At 38.6% G+C, this 18,917-nt stretch overlaps 1 protein-coding gene across 6 annotated transcripts in view; it reads right to left on the minus strand.

Moving 5' to 3' along the window:
• Positions 1–18,917, minus strand: part of SLC24A4 (solute carrier family 24 member 4) — an 84,651-nt gene that overhangs the window by 35,757 nt on the left and 29,977 nt on the right. Inside the window, exon 1 of one of the 6 annotated variants that reach the window (XM_068192582.1) lies at positions 392–412. The exons of 4 other annotated variants lie outside the window; for them this stretch is intronic. In XM_068192582.1, coding sequence (XP_068048683.1) covers positions 392–395 — 4 coding nt within the window. In that variant the 5' untranslated portion in view covers positions 396–412. Of the gene's footprint in view, positions 1–147; positions 332–391; positions 413–18,917 lie in introns of those variants that run through there. One more of the 6 variants, XM_068192584.1, reaches the window with a different exon arrangement.

Raw genomic sequence — 18,917 nt, forward strand, 5'->3', positions numbered from 1 at the left:
CTTGTTCCCTCTCTCCAATCCTTAAATGAGTGGGGAAACAAAAGCACCTTATCCAGTTACGACTTGGAGGGGATGCCACCGCCTTTTTCTCTGAGTCATGGACATAAAAAAATCCTTGATTATGGCATGACAGAGAGCATGATTCACCTTTGATAAAAAGCTCTGGCTGAGCTGTCTGTGGCTAAAGAGCTAGAGAAGGCATGCAAAGAGCATGGCTCAGAACAGAATACAGGAGCAGCTGCAGAGCATAAGCTGCCTGCTTGGCTCCGGAGCAAAGAGCTGGCACGAAGCAGCTGGGGCAACCCCGGCATGCTGGTGACACCTGCCCTGACGTAGGCTGTTAGCAGATTAATTCTGGGTACCCTGAGAGCATTGTTCCCACATGCCCTACCCATACTCTGACAGGCAGGCTGCCAATGGAGTGAAGTTTCAGAATCCCCTAAGCCTGACAACCATCTCAGCAACCACGTGGATCTGTGGTTTTATAACCTGCCTTGACATGTGATTTCTTCACCTTATTAGCAGTTGATTTACTCACAACAAACATGCCAAGTCTTAACACCTGCTCAGTGTTCAAGCCTGCTACATCTCTTAAGGTTTTTCCTGACAGAGAAAATGGATCTATAGATTTTTGAAGGTTATGTCCAATCAGCTCTGCCTTTGCAGGAAGGGGGTTACACATGATGTACACAAAAGCTCAATGCCCATTTTAATGCTTACATCTTGCTCCTCTGTCCCTTCAGGCCTCTTTATAGCCACAGATTTGCAACGCCTACCCCTTCACCCTGGCACTCAGGGACTGCTGATCATCAGACTCACCCAGAACAGATGTGTAAGGGGATGAAGGATAGACAGAAGACAGAATTACATACTTCCATTTTTACCCCTTCAATAATCATATTCGCAAGCCAGCTTGAATACTTAAAGTTTGTGTCATTTGTTTAAGCACTGCAAACAGCTTTAGGCACCTCTGCACTAAAGTATATTTCTGCTTGTGTGCAATTCCCTTCCCACATTCCAGATCCTCATTTTCCCTAGGCTTGGTGTTGTGTTCCTACACATGTACTTGTGCCTCAGTGACAATGAACAAAGTCATCACTGTGTGCAGAAGGGAGCTTCTTTGTACCTGTCAAACAAATGCAAGCATCATTACCTGGTGTCAGCAGCAAGAGGCCAACAGTTTGCGTGACAGGAGCTGAACTTGCAACAGACTTCATGGTACTGCAAATTGTACTATTTTAGAATTCCATACTCATCTGCTGCAAGATTTGATTGAAAGACAGAAAATCATCATGTCTTCCAACAACATCTCCCTGAATGCAAGGGCCCTATATCAGCTGAGTTGCAATGAACAGAGTAAGTATATCTTAGAACTACTCTTGCTTTCAGAAAATTTGTGACTTTAGTCCACACAGCTCTTTAAAATCAGTGCACTGGGAAGATTTTTACAGAAAGATAGTTAGCAACTTTGAAAGCATCCTCCCATATTCTCTTTACTGTGAATGTCAAAAGGGTCAGATCCCTGTCATGTTTCACCTATTAATTCAGGGGCTGAAGTGGTACAGTCTCAGAAGGACAACAATGACCTCAGTACATGTAGGTAGTCTCAGGGAACAACATAATACACTCAGCTAATCTTCTTGCACAACCTGTGCACTGCAAACATTGGAACAGTAATTGTGTACTTGAGAAAAGAATAGTAGGTAGCTTTTGTTTGTAGGAAACTATTGACTTTAGTGATGCAATGTAGTATTAATACCAGAAACAAAGTCAAACCCAAAGATCTTACCTTCACAGTGAAACTAGTTTACTCAAATATAGAATGTGTCATATGAAAGTCCTCCTTTTTAGTAATACTTCCTAAATTAGATGTAGTGGATTTGAATAGTTATTAGAAAATCATAAATATGCCATAGTACATTAAAGGTATATTTCTTTTCACAAGCTAGCAGGCCCTTAACTCTAAATTGTTGGTGAAGAAAAATGGTACACTCAGCAAACATATTTAAACATGAAAGCTGGTAACATACAAATCTTAAAAGGACTACAGAAGAAATAAAGAACAGTTCACTGATCATGTCAGACGCCGTCTGGAAAAAAGTAGGAATTATCAAGCTTTAAGCTCCTATTCCCATTAGACAGCTGTTTCCAGTTTTCTGTTGCAGGATGACTTGTGGATTTTCCCTTTATTTTGCTGCATACTAACCTAGGCAGCGGTCTTACAGCAAATCAGGAATGGGTCAGTCATAGAAAAACACATGTTTATTTGAAAAATTCTGCAAGTATGCTTCTGTAGAGATAACTCTTTAGTAAACTTGTCTCATGGATTATACTACCTGAGCAACAATAAGGCAACAATAACAACAATCCAAATGAAGTGCAATGGAATTATCTGAAACACCACCCAACTTCTTCAAGAGGCATTTGTGCATCCATATAAAACTGTGTGATGCCAAAGATCAAGCTTTCTATTTGCAGGCAAAGTACCATCTGGCAGGAGGCACAACACTAAGCATATTCTTCCATAGCCCTCACCTCATAAACAGTAGAATTATGAACAAATTTTATCTCTCTGATATATTAATTCAATTTACATTGCTCAACCAAAAAAGGACTCCCAAGTGAGATCATATGTGCAATGGAAAAGTGGCCGCTTATGAAGCAAATAACTAACTCAACTCTCAACCACGAAATCCATTTCATATATGATTGTAAAGAATGGTATTATTTATGAAATAGCCTTGAAAATTCTCTTTCCATCAGTATGAAGTTATGAAAATATCTATACAAAACTGGATTAGCTACAATAAAAAGTAGAATACCTTATTAAATCCTAGACTTACATTGAGTTTCTTCTCTCTTTTATAAAAAAGAGAAGTATTTTCACCCATTAAGTCAATGTCAAACAATGAAAAAACATTAAGAATTATCTATCGACCAAAAAAATTAAAAGGCATGATGAAATTCCAGTTCCTGATCTAGGGTACTCAGTGAGGACACAAGAATACACAAGTACTGCAACACGAAGATGCATCCACATACCAGAGAACAGCATTTCATGGATTAACCTTTGTGTTACTCAAAAAAAAGCTCTAAAAGGTTCCCAAGGTTTGGAATCATGTTTTGCTTGTTTTTTTCTCCCTGGCCTCCAGACCATTCACACAATTTCTGAACTGTTCTAGCATCTTCTCTTGTTAGGACACCAGTTTTCCACTAAGCATGAGTGTATTCTTCAAAATGCCACCTATGGACCCCAACCCTTTTATTTCACATGTCAGATTCCTAAACCAGGGTACTAAGAAATTTTTCACCTTCTCCCCTTTTTCACTTACTGACTCATACTCTGTTTACATTACTCTGAGCCAAGGCTGGCAAAGCAGTTAAAACACTGCCAGGGTCCAGCACTGGTGCAGCTTTTTCAGATATGACATGTCATTTCCAGGCCCTGGGGGAATAATTCTGGTTCTCAGAAGTGAATAAACACCATGGAATAATGTGAACAGTTAAAATTGTACTACCTCTTGACTGTCCTATGAATTGACTACAGACATCAGTTACCTGTAAATAATTGTGTCTTCTACATGGAATTTGCCTCTACATGGAATTTCCCATTCTGAGCTTCATACACTTGAGACTCCCTCTCCACCTTTCTCTCATTTTTTGCTTCCTGAAAGCCTATAGTGTCTATGGTCTACAGCATCTTGTTTCATTCAAAGGAGAGAGCTCTTTGGCTGTGCTGGATTTTGGACTCAGTTTGGCTGTGTCCTTTTTAAATACAGATAAGTAGTGATGTCCTGGCAAGATCGCGACCTTTTCGAAAAAGGACAATGACTGGATTAACAATCAGTACTGTGACTCACATAAAAAGGACAGTCATTAAAAGGTCAGACAACTTTTCAGCCCTAAAGAAAAGAATCATTCCTTATGTTTTTCACAGGCAAGCCTTCCAGCTGCAAATAAGCTGGAGAATCAAACATTTCACTATGAAGTTTTGGTATCCTCAGCTCAAGCTCAAAGAGGTCTTGTTTAGAATTTTTTATTCCCAGACTCAAAAATCTCTTCCAAAACCAAAGGATGGAAAGTATTTATGCTAATTGTTCAGCCTAATCACTTATAAACTCAGTTTATTCACCTTACAATAACACCAAGAAGAGGCTGTTTTGTCTGACATGTCAATAGCATCTTCAAGGGGATTTCACTGCAGGTCTATTCATAAACTGTACTGCCAGGGGAAAAATGACAATCTGATTTCTGTAACAATAGGCTTTGAAATCAACCAGACAAGTTGTAGCACTTCACTGAAAAGATTATGAAGTGTAACGTAATTTAAAGACACTGTGGACTAGTGACCCCCTTTGAAATGACCCACTCCATTTGGCACAAAAGGACACTTTACACATAGTGGGTATTAACTCCACAGTTAAAATATTTTTTAAAATATTTTTACAGAGTATGCACTGGAGCTGCTCTTACATATACTATTGTATTATGCCTAATGAATAGCAGAGAGCAGACCACTATCTCTTCCTTGGTTCCCAAAATTACTCTGGCAGCAGGCAGCAGGCAGCATACAAGGAACAACCACCACAGAAGCTGTCCTTGGCAGATTTCCTCACACTACAGAGTTTCATAGCAGGGAGAAAATCTTCCTTGTGCTGCTTGAATATGCAAGCAAGAGGAATCAGTTAAGTGAATTTGGTCCAAGGTAGAAATCTTCTTTTCTGAACATCTGAAGACCTCATTTGGCACAGGGATGCGTTATTAGTCCATTCCAACATTATTCCATTGATGCCACATGAACAATGGGATCAAAACTGCCCTTCAAAAAGTAAAAGCTGGCTACCACAGCAGAGCTAATAAGAAAGATGATTACATTTAAGAGCAGATATAAATGAAGTGACAGGAAATAGCATCTTTTTTTTATAAAAGATCACTGATCCTGTTCCATGAACACCTCTGCTTGCAAAATGACAAAAAGTACTTTTCTGTACAACGAAGTTCCTTCTACCTGCCCTTCTTCAGTGAGTAAAATCAGGTGATTGCTACCTCCTTGCACATGTTGGAGACAGACCTCAAATAACAGAGAGTATGGTCTATTACCTGCCAGGTACACCCTCAGTAGCAGTGACAACCACATTCAAATGGCAAAATCATTGGCAAAATTCACTGGATCCAAGTCAGACCACAGATTAAGTTTGAACTGCTAGTGGCCAGAAAAGCTACCAGGTTACTTGAAAACTGAACAGATCACATGTAGAAAACATTGAGAAGAAAGAATTAAGCAACCACAAGAGCTGCCACAGCAGCTATCATTCAGAACAGAAGTGCACTTTAAATTAAACTGTGCAATTGTGCCTCAGTACAGTGAATGCATAATAATAAGCTTTTGAATCCCTTCTACTTCAGTAAAAGCTTCAGCATGGCTCATTTAAAAGCAGCTGTATTGGCACCATTCTTTTCCCCTAAATGCATAGAAAAGGAAATGAAATTTAATACTTAAAATATACCCATCTAAGCAGGAATTTTAACCATCTAGGAAAATTGTGATACTCTTCAAGTTGAAATAGCACAAAAGCTACACATGGCTAAGATTCTACCAGGCTAAGATTAACTTAAACAAATTGCCTTTCTAGAATCAAATGGGCATGAGATAGCAGAGCAACAGGAGACTTTAAGTCAGGCCTACTAAGACCAGAGAAAGGCATACAATGAAGTCAGGCATGGGTATGGTTTAAACTTTTCTTACTTAGAAGCTTCTCTTTCTAGACATAAAAGGAAAATTATGGAAGGCAGCTGTAAAAAGACCTAACTCAAACATTTATTCCACCCCTGCCAATTTAGGTTTATTTCCAACAGTGAGTTTTCCTGTACTTTATCCAAAAAACTCCTTTAACTGAGAGGGAAGCGGTAAAATTCAAAGATGCCACAGTAAGGCAGAGGCCTTAAGTCCTCTTTGGTGACCTTACTGAGGCCAGAATATCCAAGAGTGTTTAGTATAGGCAAGCCAACGTTTTCATGGAACTCAGATGCCCTATCCAGCCCTTAAAAAAAATCAGGCTGTAAATGCCACAAGCTGAGATCTGCTGGCTAATTCTCCAAATTTTGCTTTTCTCTTGGAAGGAAGTTGAATTTTTGAAAATTATTTTAAGTTGCACCAACTAAGCTCTCAAAAAAACCCTCCATCAGTGTTAAAAAACCTCTGGATGAAGTCAGGCTTTAAAGTCAAGACTTCAGTATAATTTTTGGTTCCATGTACCCTTTGGTGCTTTGAAAGAATTATTTTCATATGGAAGTCAGAAGCACAATAGTTTTTCCATGTGAGCCACACTTATGTGGTATAGCTAAGTCTCATTACTTCTTTGTAAAACATATAATATTTGGTTTTTAACTTTTTCTGAAATCATGCAATTATGTAAGAACATCAGCTTTCACTCAAAACAAAAAAATCTACCTCTAGCCTTTGTTTGTAGAAGAGGTAACAAGCCCAAAATCCAGAAGATGAACAGAAAAGACACCCAGACTTCTTGTTTGTCTTTTAAACAAACATCACAATTTTCTGGGGCCAGGTTTACACTTTTTTGAGCACACGAGATTACTAGCATTACTTCTCAGTTCATATGTTTTAGCTCAAAGTCACAAACACATGAGAGTTCCAGTATGCAGTTTCTGCTCAATAGTTAAAAATGACATCAACACATTTCTTATACCACAGACGAACAATCTACTTCACCTTTTCCACATAGGAAATCCCATCCAAGGTAACGAAGACTCAACCCTCCAGCTCCTATGTCACAATTTGTTTACTGCATAAATAATTTTTCAAATGGCAGATTTGCACAGTCCTCCCCAGACAACATCCCTTGGAGCACTTTCTTATTAGTCTAAAAACTCAGTAAGAAGCTGCAAACAGTACTGCAGTACTTCAAGAACCATCTCTTCTAAATTCTAGCCTCTACTACATGCTTCAGTATCCTCATATTTGATATGAAATCTGGTATGTAAAAAAACAGCTTCTTAGAAAATCTGGAGACTTCCATATACTAGTACTGTCTACTAAGCAGCACTGGTGATTTCAGGGAGGGAAACTGATTTATGTCCTAAAAGCACAGTAATTATTCCAGAATAAAATTCATCTTGATGTAGTATAGAGGCAAACAGCAGGAAAGTCCACTAATGGAAAGTAATAAGATAAACATTACAATAACTTCACAATCCAAAATTACAGTCCTTTTCACGCTGTCCTCAATCACATGGAATGCTATTCCATGGCTATTCAGTATCTGTAAATAAATGTTGCAATAAAGCTCATACCAATTCACAGAAAGGAGAGACAAACTCTACTTAGAGCAATACTACACAAAAGGGAATACAAGGCCAAAAGCCACTGAAGTAAAATGAGCAAAAGGAAGAAAATAAGGGGGGAAAAGGTACATCAATTTAGTAATGTCACAGCCCAATCATGAAAAATCTTGTACAGGCTTTTTTCAGACCTTAGAAGTTAAGTGTAGAAGAAAGTACAGTTAAACACAGTGCACATCTCTCTTTAATCCAGCCAGCTCAGATACCACTAACAGGGGAACACGAGCTTCAGCTCATATGGCACAAGCCCAGCTGGAAGTTGGATATATAGGTCATAGCTGGAGCTCCTGCTTCACTGCTGCTGGCTCTACAAATAGCTCCCTTGAACTCAGGTATTTCTCCATTTCTGCACAAATTCTCCAGCTGCATGTCTGGAGTGTTGCTTTGTAAAACCAGGCATCCCACTGCTGCTATCCTGTGTGCATGTACTGCGTGCATGCGCTTCTCATGCCCAAGTAGCCACCAGCAGTGCACATAATTTAAACAGTGCTAGCAGTTTTAATTTCTTTGCAAACGCCACTGCCTGACAAGCAGATTGATGAGTTCTCTCCAGCTTATTCTGCACTGATTTACTACTCAGTCTGCATACAGATTATGAGGTACAATTCTGCAGAAAATCCCAAACCAACACATCAAAAATATCTTTGTACCTGATGGACACTCGCAAAAGGCTTAGCAGGCACCAAACTATATTGTCCAGCCTTGAGAAGCAAGAAAGATGCATCTACCTGGACCATCAGAAAGGCACCATGGGAAACAATCACTGTCTATAAATACCACTGAGGTAACTGCAAAAATAAAGACAGGGAATTATGGAGTCTCAGAACATTGCAGGAAAACAATCAGCACCTGAAATCTAAGGAAGGCAGAAAAAAACCTCAGTGAAGTATATGCACTAAATTCTCAACAAGAGGAGCAATAGGAAAATGACATACTTAACTAATCATACCAAACAGTAGCACATATTTAGGCCATATATTATAAAGCACTTTTTGAAACCATATACATGATATTAAAAAAACCTCTAAGAACAACATGCAAAATTTTCTTAAGAAACATCACACCAAGATGGTGCCCACAAAATACATGTAGAAATTGCTCATTCAAAGGATGTTTTTGAGTCTGGTCTAAATGAAGCAAGACTCCTGTGTTACCCACATCACCTGCTGCAGTGCCATTCAAGGAACCTAAACATTCAGCTGCAAAACATACAGATTGCTTTCACTTCTGCCCATGTACGAACAACACTGCACTACTCTTCTGTCTTAAAATAAGCTTGTATCATCTTCATCTCATTACACCACGTGGTTCAGAATCTGGTTTTGCTCTTTTAGAACTAGTTTAGGTGAATTGAAGAGGAAATTCCACCTTCCTAACATATATTAGAAATATGCAGAACATATATATATATATATATATATATATATTCTGTTCATATTCTCTCTATATGCACTATTTAGATTTTCCTCAAACAGGATAAAAAAACCCAACACGCACAAATAAGGTGGTTCCTTGTATTCCTACTGTGCACCAGAAAACAGACAGTAATAAAAAGAAATCTGATGGAATATGGCTGCAGAAGCAGAAGTTGCCTGAAAGAATGGTCAGAAAAAAAAAGAAATCTGATGGAATATGGCTGCAGAAGCAGAAGTTGGCTGAAAGAATGGTCAGAAAATGAAGAAATGTGGACTAGGACAGTGAGTACTTAAAGACAGCAGAGCCTCACCAGAAACTTCATCTGCTTTCACCTGATGTAAGGCAATTAGAGCTTTAAACTGCTGATCTGATCAATTATATCTCATCTGCCCAGAGAGTCAGACCTAACATTTCAAAACTTCTTTATATGCCCATTTTGGATTACTAAATCTATTAACTTAAGACAGCAAGATGACTGACCTGTTTGTATATTTCAATATACCTGGAATCAAGGGTTTGCAAACACCAAAGGATGCTACCAGATGAGTACCATTTTTCTAGTCTTCTCTTCTGTGAAAATGCTTCTTCTGCTTCCTTAAAAACAACAAATACCTGTCATAAAATCTTGCACCTGGTCTGTGAAACAGTAAGGTGATAAACCATTCTTGCTTAATAATGGATTATGCCTTTTAAACTCCTTAACTTGAGCATGGCAGTACTTTGATTCCAATAGGCTAGTCTGTCAGAAAGCACTAATTAGTGCTTATTTCAGCACCTCTCATCAGCCACTAACACAATCACTGCCGTCATTCAATCACTCAGTGAAGTCCTTGCATTATTTTCCGGTGCAGTTTCTCTCATCGATGTTAAAGTAATTCGAGACAGATCATTCAAATTCTTCTTGCAGTGAAGACACAAGTTGAATGATAGATCATGATTTCCCCAACTGCATGGTGTGATTAATGCCACAGTGGGAATGATATGTACCAGTTTGATTTCCAGCAGTTGTTCCATCCACTAGAAAAACCTCTTCACATTCTTACAGTGAAAGCATATATTGTGGTTTAATACAAGACTGGGCAGCTAACCAAGTAACAGCTTGTTTTTATCAGTTTGGTTTTTTTCTTCCTAAATTTAACAGTTGGGAGACTTTGAAATGTGTCTGCAGATGAATCAACAGCTTAAATGGTTCAGTGAGCAAAATAATTGTATGGATATTTTTTTTGGTCAACATGGGGATTTTAACATATTTTGCACTTTGCAGACATAGATTAGAGTAAAGTTCATTTCAATTTTCGTTCCCTTTAACTCTTATTTCCTAGCTACATTTTTGCTGAAAAGCTAATATTGAAATTAAGAAGCATAGCTCTATAGAAGTTAATGGAGCTCTGCTGATTTACATCAGTTTCAGATTCCAGCCCACATATTTTGCTTTAATTAGAAAGGTTCAGATGCATAAACAGTGCAAACATTGTAAGTGCAAGATGTTGCTCTCAAGTTTGACTTTAGAACTAGACAAAAGAATCCTGAAGTAGAAAAACTTTTTGGATTATGCATTTCAAAAAAGAAAAAGTTTTCATGGTGCATCATAACAACTACATGGCACAAATCAAGGACTTACATTCCGTAATTGGCTGAGTGCTCTATCCGAGTAAGGTCATCAGCATAAATCTAGCCCACCAGTTACTGAAGTTCCTATTAATATTGGTCTCATTTGAATTAAACTCCTTCTTTTTAGAGTCAGGCACCTATTTAACTACTCTGATAAAGTTCCTGTGAAAAGACATATTTGCCTTTGCAGTTTATTTCACTTAAGACAGTTCCAGGTGTAACTAAACAGTAAAACTACATTCTGTGAGATGACAGCACTATTTAAACTGAGAAATAATTATATATTATACTAATGATATATTACATATATGCCACTGGTAGGCAAAAAAAAATCTAAATATTGAGAAACATATGTTGACAATTTAGCCATTATACTCAATGGCACTGGTTCCCTTTTTCCAATGGATTCACACCATTAGCAGTTGATGCAGCTCCATCACCAGCACAGACTGTAGAATAAAGCCGAGCTGTACACAGGCCATAATGTTTGAAACCATAATGTAAGGCTTTCTACACAATTGGGGGGGGGAAGCACTGAGACAGTGTCCATCTGGGCTCCTTATTCCAGCCTTTAACCTAGGCATGGTGGGCACTGTGCTCTGCTACCTGCACGGTGAAGCAGTAGCAGCCCTGGAATGCTCCAAATTACTCAGTCACTAATAAAATGTGATGCCCCACCCAAGGCAGATGTCTCATAGAAAGCAACTGGAACATGTCCCCTTCAGGAAGCAGGGATAACACCCGAGTGTTAGAGAATTTCAGCCACACCCAGTAACACACAGTGACAGCAGCCCAAGCTAGGCCTAACCCCTTCTACTCAAGGGATGCTGCAGCACTTAGGAAAATTATTGCCAGACTGAAATAAGCTCCATTGCTTGTGGAAGTATTTGGAACACAGGAGACCATCAGAGGACTCAGATGTTAAGTGGTGTTTCACAGTGGAAGAGGCCTGCTGTGGTTTTTGGGTGTGACACACCACACTTAAGACTGGACTGTGAATGATAAACATGTAAGGAAATTGCACATTCTGACACAGACAGTGATAACTATAGACATTTACAAATACCACCGATGTTAGTAATGACAGAAAAGGCTGCAGCTGAGGATGAATGATGGGCTACTGTCCACAGGGCTCCTCTGCCACCTCATCGAGCAGGAAGAAATTTGGTTGAAGACCTGAAGAAGGCACAGCTTCCAAGGAAAGAAGGGTGGCACAGCTGTGCCAGCAGCCTGAGGTGTCAGTGGCAGCTGGAAGAAGCTGAGGAGCAGGTGGCAATTGCCTAAAATTAACATGTAAAGAGGGAACACTGTACCGTGAATAACTGACATGAACAATCAAAAGATGAAAAGAATTTTTCCCTAATAATAAATGCAGCCACATAAAGGCATTAGAATATTGAATAGCCTTCCAAATAAAGCACTGGTATAGGTATTGAGAGCAAGAGTACTGTAGGAAAACTAGATACAGGATACAAAACAATGTTAATGTCTACAGAAAAAAAAGCCAAACAAAACCACAGTCTTTACAAAGTCACAATTCTACACACATTTGATACACAATCATACATTTATTTTCCCAAACAAAATAACCCAAACAAAAACAGCAACAAAAACCCAAAACAAACCAAAAAGAAAAAAACTCAAAAAAAAAAAAACCCCAAAAACAAAACAAAACAAATCACACCAAAAAAACCAAACCCAAAAAAACACCCCACTGGCATAGCTCTGGGTTAAGGGACTCAAGAGGGAAGGGTTTAGAGGAGATTCCAAAGGCCAGTTTATATGCATTTGGCTTAAATGTCAGCTGCACTTTAGGTAATCCTTTAAACACTACCATAGAGACATGCTAGAGACATGAAAGTGAGATCACTGCCCTGTATATATTAATCCATAAATAATCAAAGTAATAGCCTAATTTTGCAAAGAACTTCTCACTATTCAAGTCCAACAAAGTAGAGCTGCTAAACAGTATACACAAGAGTCATCTTATCATTATGGATATGAAAAGCTGAAGTAATGGATTATCTTCACAGCATTCTTAAAATTCATTATTCCAAATACATAATTTGTAAAACTTATGTACAGCAACGTAACAAAGCACAATAGTTAATGTCATAAAACCAAAAACAAATCATAGAGAACACTATACAGGATAAAGAGTTTATTGATAAAGTAATTCCTGCAAGAGTAAAAGGTTTTAACAAAAAAAAAAAAAAAAAGCACATCAGAATCACAGAATATTCTGAGTTGGAAGGGACCCACAAAGATCACCAAGTCCAACTCCTGGCCCTGCACAGGACCATACCCAAGAGTCACACCACGTGCCTGAGAGCGCTGCCCAAACTCTTCTTGAACTCTGTCAGGCTTGGTGCTGTGACCACTGCCCTGGGGAGCCTGTTCCATGCCCCCTTTCTCTGATACCCAACCTAAACTGTCCCTGACACGACTTCAGGCCATTCCCTCAGTCCTGTCTGTCACTGGGCACCACAGAGAGGAGATCAATGTCTGCCCCTCCTTTCCCCTCACAGGAAGCTGTAACTGCAGTGGGGTCTCCCCTCAGTCTCCCCCAGGCTGACCAGACCAAGTGAGCTCAGCCCCTCCTCACACGGCTTCCCCTCAAGGCCCTTCAAGGTCCTCCTGGCCTCCTTCGGACACTCTCTGACAGCTTTGTGTCTGTTTTATGTTGTGGCGCCCAGAACTGCCCCCAGCTCTGGAGGTGAGGCTGCCCCAGTGCAGAGCAGAGCAGGACAATCCCCTGCCTTGCCTGGCTGCTGACGCTGGGCCTGATCCCCCCCAGGACGTGGGTGGCGCTCCTGACTCATGTCCAGCTTGCCATCAACCCCCAGGTCCCTTTCCACAGTGCTTGCTCTCCAGCATCTCGTTCCTCCACCTGTACATCCAGAGCTTTCAAAGAAGAAGAAATCAAAGACTTTTTATGAACCCACAAAGAGCTAAGAAAGAGAAGACTGAAACAAGTGCAGAACATACAGAGAGAAGTACAGAAAACTAAATGAGGAGTGGGAAATTACACAAAACATGAACAGTAAGGAATAATTACTAAGAGGCAAAATGCTGTTTTTGACTAAACATTCAGGGATGTGCTAATGAGACACAAGGACATCCAGGAAGAAAAGCCTAAAGATCTGAGAACAGAAAAACGTGTGAGAATCAGGCACAGATACACTTGGAAATTAACCATCAAAGAAGTGATGATTGAAACCAGCAGAGATGAAGATGTTATAAAGAAGGCAACAGAAGGAAGAAACATGAATTATGCCAAAAGAAAAATAAAAAGGAGGGCAAGTAAACTATGAGTAAAGCATAAGATATCCAACAGAGCATGACACCAAAGAAGATAAACAAAAGGAGTAAGCAGAGTGAAAATTGTATCAGCAGAAATGCACAGAGAGATCAAGAACTGTCCCAGTGATCTTGCTAAAGACACACAAAGAAATCACAATTACCCCACGTATTTCATTAGGAGTGAACCTATGGGAACCACAGACATTAAAAACATTTTAACCAAAACACCAACCCTGTAACTCCCATCAAAGAACCCACAAAAATAACTAACATGTGAGGAGTTTGATTGAACACTATCAGTCAGGTAAAACTTGCAGTTCAGCTCAGATGATCAGAAATACTTCAATAATTTCTAATAGTGATTTCTAAAACACAGTAAATTATACCCAGCAGTACTTAAGCCCAATTATTTTCACAGTGGCTTTTCCATGAAACATGACTGCACATTTTGGCCCAACTCATCATTTTTCCTTAGACTTTAGAATCATTTCTCTGCCAAAATCTAAATTACTGTTTGGCTGACTTTTGAACAGTATTAATTAATAAACTGTAGCAGTTAGACTACTATTCTGTCCGCAACTCAGGCAATACCTTGACATATTTTGAATGTCAAGAATGGTTTGAATAAACCATTCCAATTCAGATCATTCAGGTCACCCATTTCACATCTCACCGTTTTGTCACTTTTGATGACAGAGATGCAAAGAGGTTTCACAGCTGAAGACTTGGTAAATAATAGTGTCTACATTAAAGGACGAGCTACAAAAATACCTTCCCTGTTATTAAACATGTCAGTAAGAGTAAGGAATACACTTTCAAGACATCTACTGACATGTAGGAGATTAGATAATTTAGACATTTGCTAGTTGGGCTTGCTATAACTCTAATTTTTGTAAAAGCTCAGTTAACACTATCAAACAGACATGTGCTAGCTGTGTTTTTCTAGTTTTGCTAAATGTGTCTATAACACTTATATGTGTACATTACTTAGGTGATTTTGATGAAAATATTTCAGACTGTGGTGGTACCAAACATAAGTCTCAAGATTTTTCCACTTAAACAAAAATTCAGGAAAGGGAAAAAAACCCACTCCAATGTAAGTATATGCTGTGCAGAGTCACAAAATAGCCACTGTGATCTCAGAGAAAATATTATTAGACAATGTTACATTTCATGCTTCAAAGGTTTTCACTCTATCAGTTTCAAGACTATCTGATCCTATTAGCATCTACCTTCTCACCAGCAAAAAGAATCACTGAATTGCAGAGGTAGAAACAATACTGCTTTTAATCAGGTGGATTGAAGCAGACTGACTACACCAAGTAAAAACTGGAGCTGGATGAAGGAGAAGCATGGTCTTCTACCTGGGCTTCTCTGAATTGCATAGCCAAGTAAAACAGCATGTTAGCTCAGGTTTGAATCACCAGTGCTACCACATCCAAGTAATCCCCTACTTAACTTGATATATTAATATACTTTCCCTCTCCCCTTCAATCATATAAATTATATAACCCTACTGCAGAGTGCAAAATAACTTGCATTCTAGCTTCTATTAAAACATAAAGAAGCAATACAATGGGGTGCCAGAGAATATTACAAGACTGTGCTGTGCTGAATGACAAATACTCCAGATCAACTCCAGATCACAATGAGAAAGAAAGAACACATCATTAAAGGTAGGGTGAACATTTTTAATGACTATCAAATACCAGTTCCAAACTTCTAATTATTAGAAATCTCGCAATTATATTTACAATGAAACAGCCACTAAGCTCCATTTAAACTCCATTATAAAGCTTCAGGGTGGGGAGTGTGTGTGGTTGTTTTGCAGAAGGTACTGGGAGTATTTTTAAGATCTGATTCACCTATATGAGTCTTTGTTCCACTTCTGTCCCAAAAACAAAGTCTAGATGACCCAAAACTTGACTTCCAGTCCTGTATTTCTGTGACTGGAGGTGTAGAAGATTTATCTGGCTAATTAACTCAAATGCAGGTGCCCCAAATGAAGTCTGAGCATCACGACTATAGATGCCTTTCTCTGGGTAATTATCCAACCTGACCATTTGCTGTCAATCCTTGAGCTCTCAGCTTCACATTTCCATCTTGCCACCCTTGCTTACCTCAGCCTCCCACTCTCTTTGCACCAAACTTGCTCTCAGCCCTTTGTTATTTGCACTTCTAATCCACAACCTTTCTGTCTCTCCAGCCCTTGCAGGACCTTCTTTCATTGCAATCACTTTCCTACTTTTTTATTTTAGAGCCTAATCTTGGGAGCCACCTTAAAACACGGTTAAACTTGCTTTCTCTAGTAAGGATAGACATTAATGCGTGATATTAAGCCAAAGTCTGGGGCTGTGCTTTGGGTTGAAAGCTAGGGCAGGGCACAGGAATAAATATCTCTCCAGGTATCCTGTTGGACATCTTGTAAACTTACAGACCCCTAGAAGAAAAAAAAATAATCAGAGAACAATATTCAGGTTGCTTTTAATTTACTTTACATATTTGAAAGTGGTTATGAAACACAGCTGTAAAAAAGCATAAAGAGACTGTATTTGGGGGCTGGTTTAGGGCTTTTAATTTCAACAGATTGTTGGCCAGAGCAAGGGTATATCACATTTTCCTATATATTCTTCCTAGTCTTTTCAATATACAGGTCTCTTTTATCCTACAATATAGCCCCATATATCTAATAATTCCCTCATCACCTCCTACTTCCACCTTTTAAAAATTCTCAAAACTAATAATCTTAAGTCTGGTCACAACAGGATACAGAAGAACTGAGATGAACAGCTTTTGTCCCCCACAATGAAAAAAAAAAAAACAAACCACAAAAAACAATTAGGAAGCCACAAGCATGATTCTTACCATTAAAAAACTGCAGGACAAAAGAGGAAAACCTAGTAGCAAAAGAATGAAGATGCAAGTTTTCAAAGATAACTGGAGGATTTAGTCCTATTTTGACTTTATTCAAATTCTGCATCCAAATCCCTTACTCAATTGTTTAAATTTCATCTGGGAAGTTCAGATTCCATGATATTAGAGGCAAAATAACTAAAATCCTAATTTACATGTGCACTATAATGCAGGACACAACACTGTGGATCTAACAAAAAATTCCATTAAGACCATACTTTGAAAGTTTTCAAGTAGCAATTGTAACATGCCAATTATCTCAGAATACAATTGAAAATGTCATGTAAAACAGAATAAATATCTCCAGCTAAGAAGCTGCCCTACTGACAGTCGAAGAGTTCAGCTCCCAGTATTGTACATAAAGAACCAGAATCTCTGATACAAAAATCAAGGTTCAAGATTCGTCCCTTACTACTTCTACCATTCTCTTTTGAGAGAAACTGGAATAAAAAATAAAGTGCCAATATCCAGTTTATCTTCCAAAGGAAGCATTAACTCGCTAGGAATAAGAACTGCAAAGCTTATGTATTACAGCACCACCTGGTGTGGATTGCCATGGATACAGATTTTAAGCAGACAAAACCTACCAGGTAATTAAATTTACATGTCAACCAGCACAGAATACGTCACTGTAACATACATTTTGTGCTTTTAATTCTGTTTATCACTTGTTCTGGAAGACATAATTCATATCTAATCAGATTTCTGAGCAGTATTTCATGTAGAAGTAGCAAATAAAATTCCAGTCACAAGACTGATAGTTCAGTTTTAATTAACAAATAAGCTGCTCATAAACTCCATGACTTCCCGCTTCATGGTGACTGTCAAGCATGCAAGACAACATGCCACTATCTTCTTAGAAATATAACTTGATTAAGTGTTGCAAGCAGAAAAATGTGAAATCTCAATGTGAAAATGTAAGGTGGATTAGCAAAGATCAAGATACAAAGCAGCATGACCCCTCAAATCCTGTGAGAGAAGATCTTTCTATCAGGTGATGGAGGGGCATTCTGCTGAGATTACACAGAGGATTACACAGCACACTTAATTGCATTGTGCTTACCTGTTTACATGCTTAGCTGCTTGGCAAGTCATAAAAGATAAATTAATACTTTAGTTATTCTATCAGTATTAGGATAGACAGCCTTGGCAAAGAAGGTCAGGAACACACTACAATGTCTTAAGTATTTGGTACCCAATGCATTGCTTTATAAAGTATTCCATTTCCCCTTAGCTTTCTCTGCTAAAAAAGAAAAGTTACTGTATGACACACATAATCCAAAAAGCAAAGGGCCTTATTTATGTCTTCTGTTGTCATAAATGACAAAGTGCATGAAATTAAATAGAATGTGAACTGCTATAGCTTAGCAGAAAACCTGTCCCAAAAGCTATTATTCCATTAACTAGACCAGTCTCTTGTCAAAGATGGAAGTGAGTTGGTGTGCTCAGCTACATCAGTTCTCTTTGTCCTGCACATATTTGAGTGCTTATGTTTATTTTTTGTCCAAGGCTACTGGTTGGGAGGTGCATCTCTGGCTAGGCACAGAGCAAGCTGGCATCTGTCTAGTCAAACAAAAGTGCCAAAATTTAGTACAGAACACAAATCTTATTTATTCTTGCCAAACCTTGGTGTCTAAATGTTCTGTAAACTGGATTTTCCTGTACATGGTAATCCACTGTCCTCCATTCTGCAAAGGGAAAAGCATTCTTGACAACAAATACAACTTCCATGAATAAGCTGGTATATTTCACTAGAGATACAAACAAAAGAAACTAACACTGAAGGATGGACACAGCTGCTTTCTAGAACACTCAACAGTAATACTATCAACAGCTTGCTGTCATTGTCAAAAGCTTGACCAAGCAACTTGCAGACAGGCCTTTCTTTAAAACCAGAAGCTTGCTAAGTTTCTAATTGCCTCTCAAATTCTGCCATGCACTTTAGGCAATTTTTAAATCCATTCTTCTGTAATTGCAATGCCTTCAAAAGTCACCTAAGGTAAAACCCTTCCATAGGTTCTGAGTCTGCATGCAAAAATCTTGTGCACATGCATCACCCACTGTCCTATAAGATGACCCCCTAAAAACAGACTGAGCATAAACACTGTCACTCAAGCTGAAACAGTCTAAAGGTACCAGTAAATTTCCTTTAGAACAGTTTTCATTTTGTAGTTCTGTTACTCAAAAAACACCACCTGCCACGTTTTTCTGAAATACAGAGGAGCATGTTTCAAAGAAAGAAAAATCATGAATGTTAGTCACAAATACACACTATGCTCAAGTGGCAATTCAAAATTCATTCTGCTGTTTACTTA

This window comes from Anomalospiza imberbis, chromosome 6 (assembly GCF_031753505.1).
Source record: "Anomalospiza imberbis isolate Cuckoo-Finch-1a 21T00152 chromosome 6, ASM3175350v1, whole genome shotgun sequence".
Taxonomy (NCBI): domain Eukaryota; kingdom Metazoa; phylum Chordata; class Aves; order Passeriformes; family Viduidae; genus Anomalospiza; species Anomalospiza imberbis.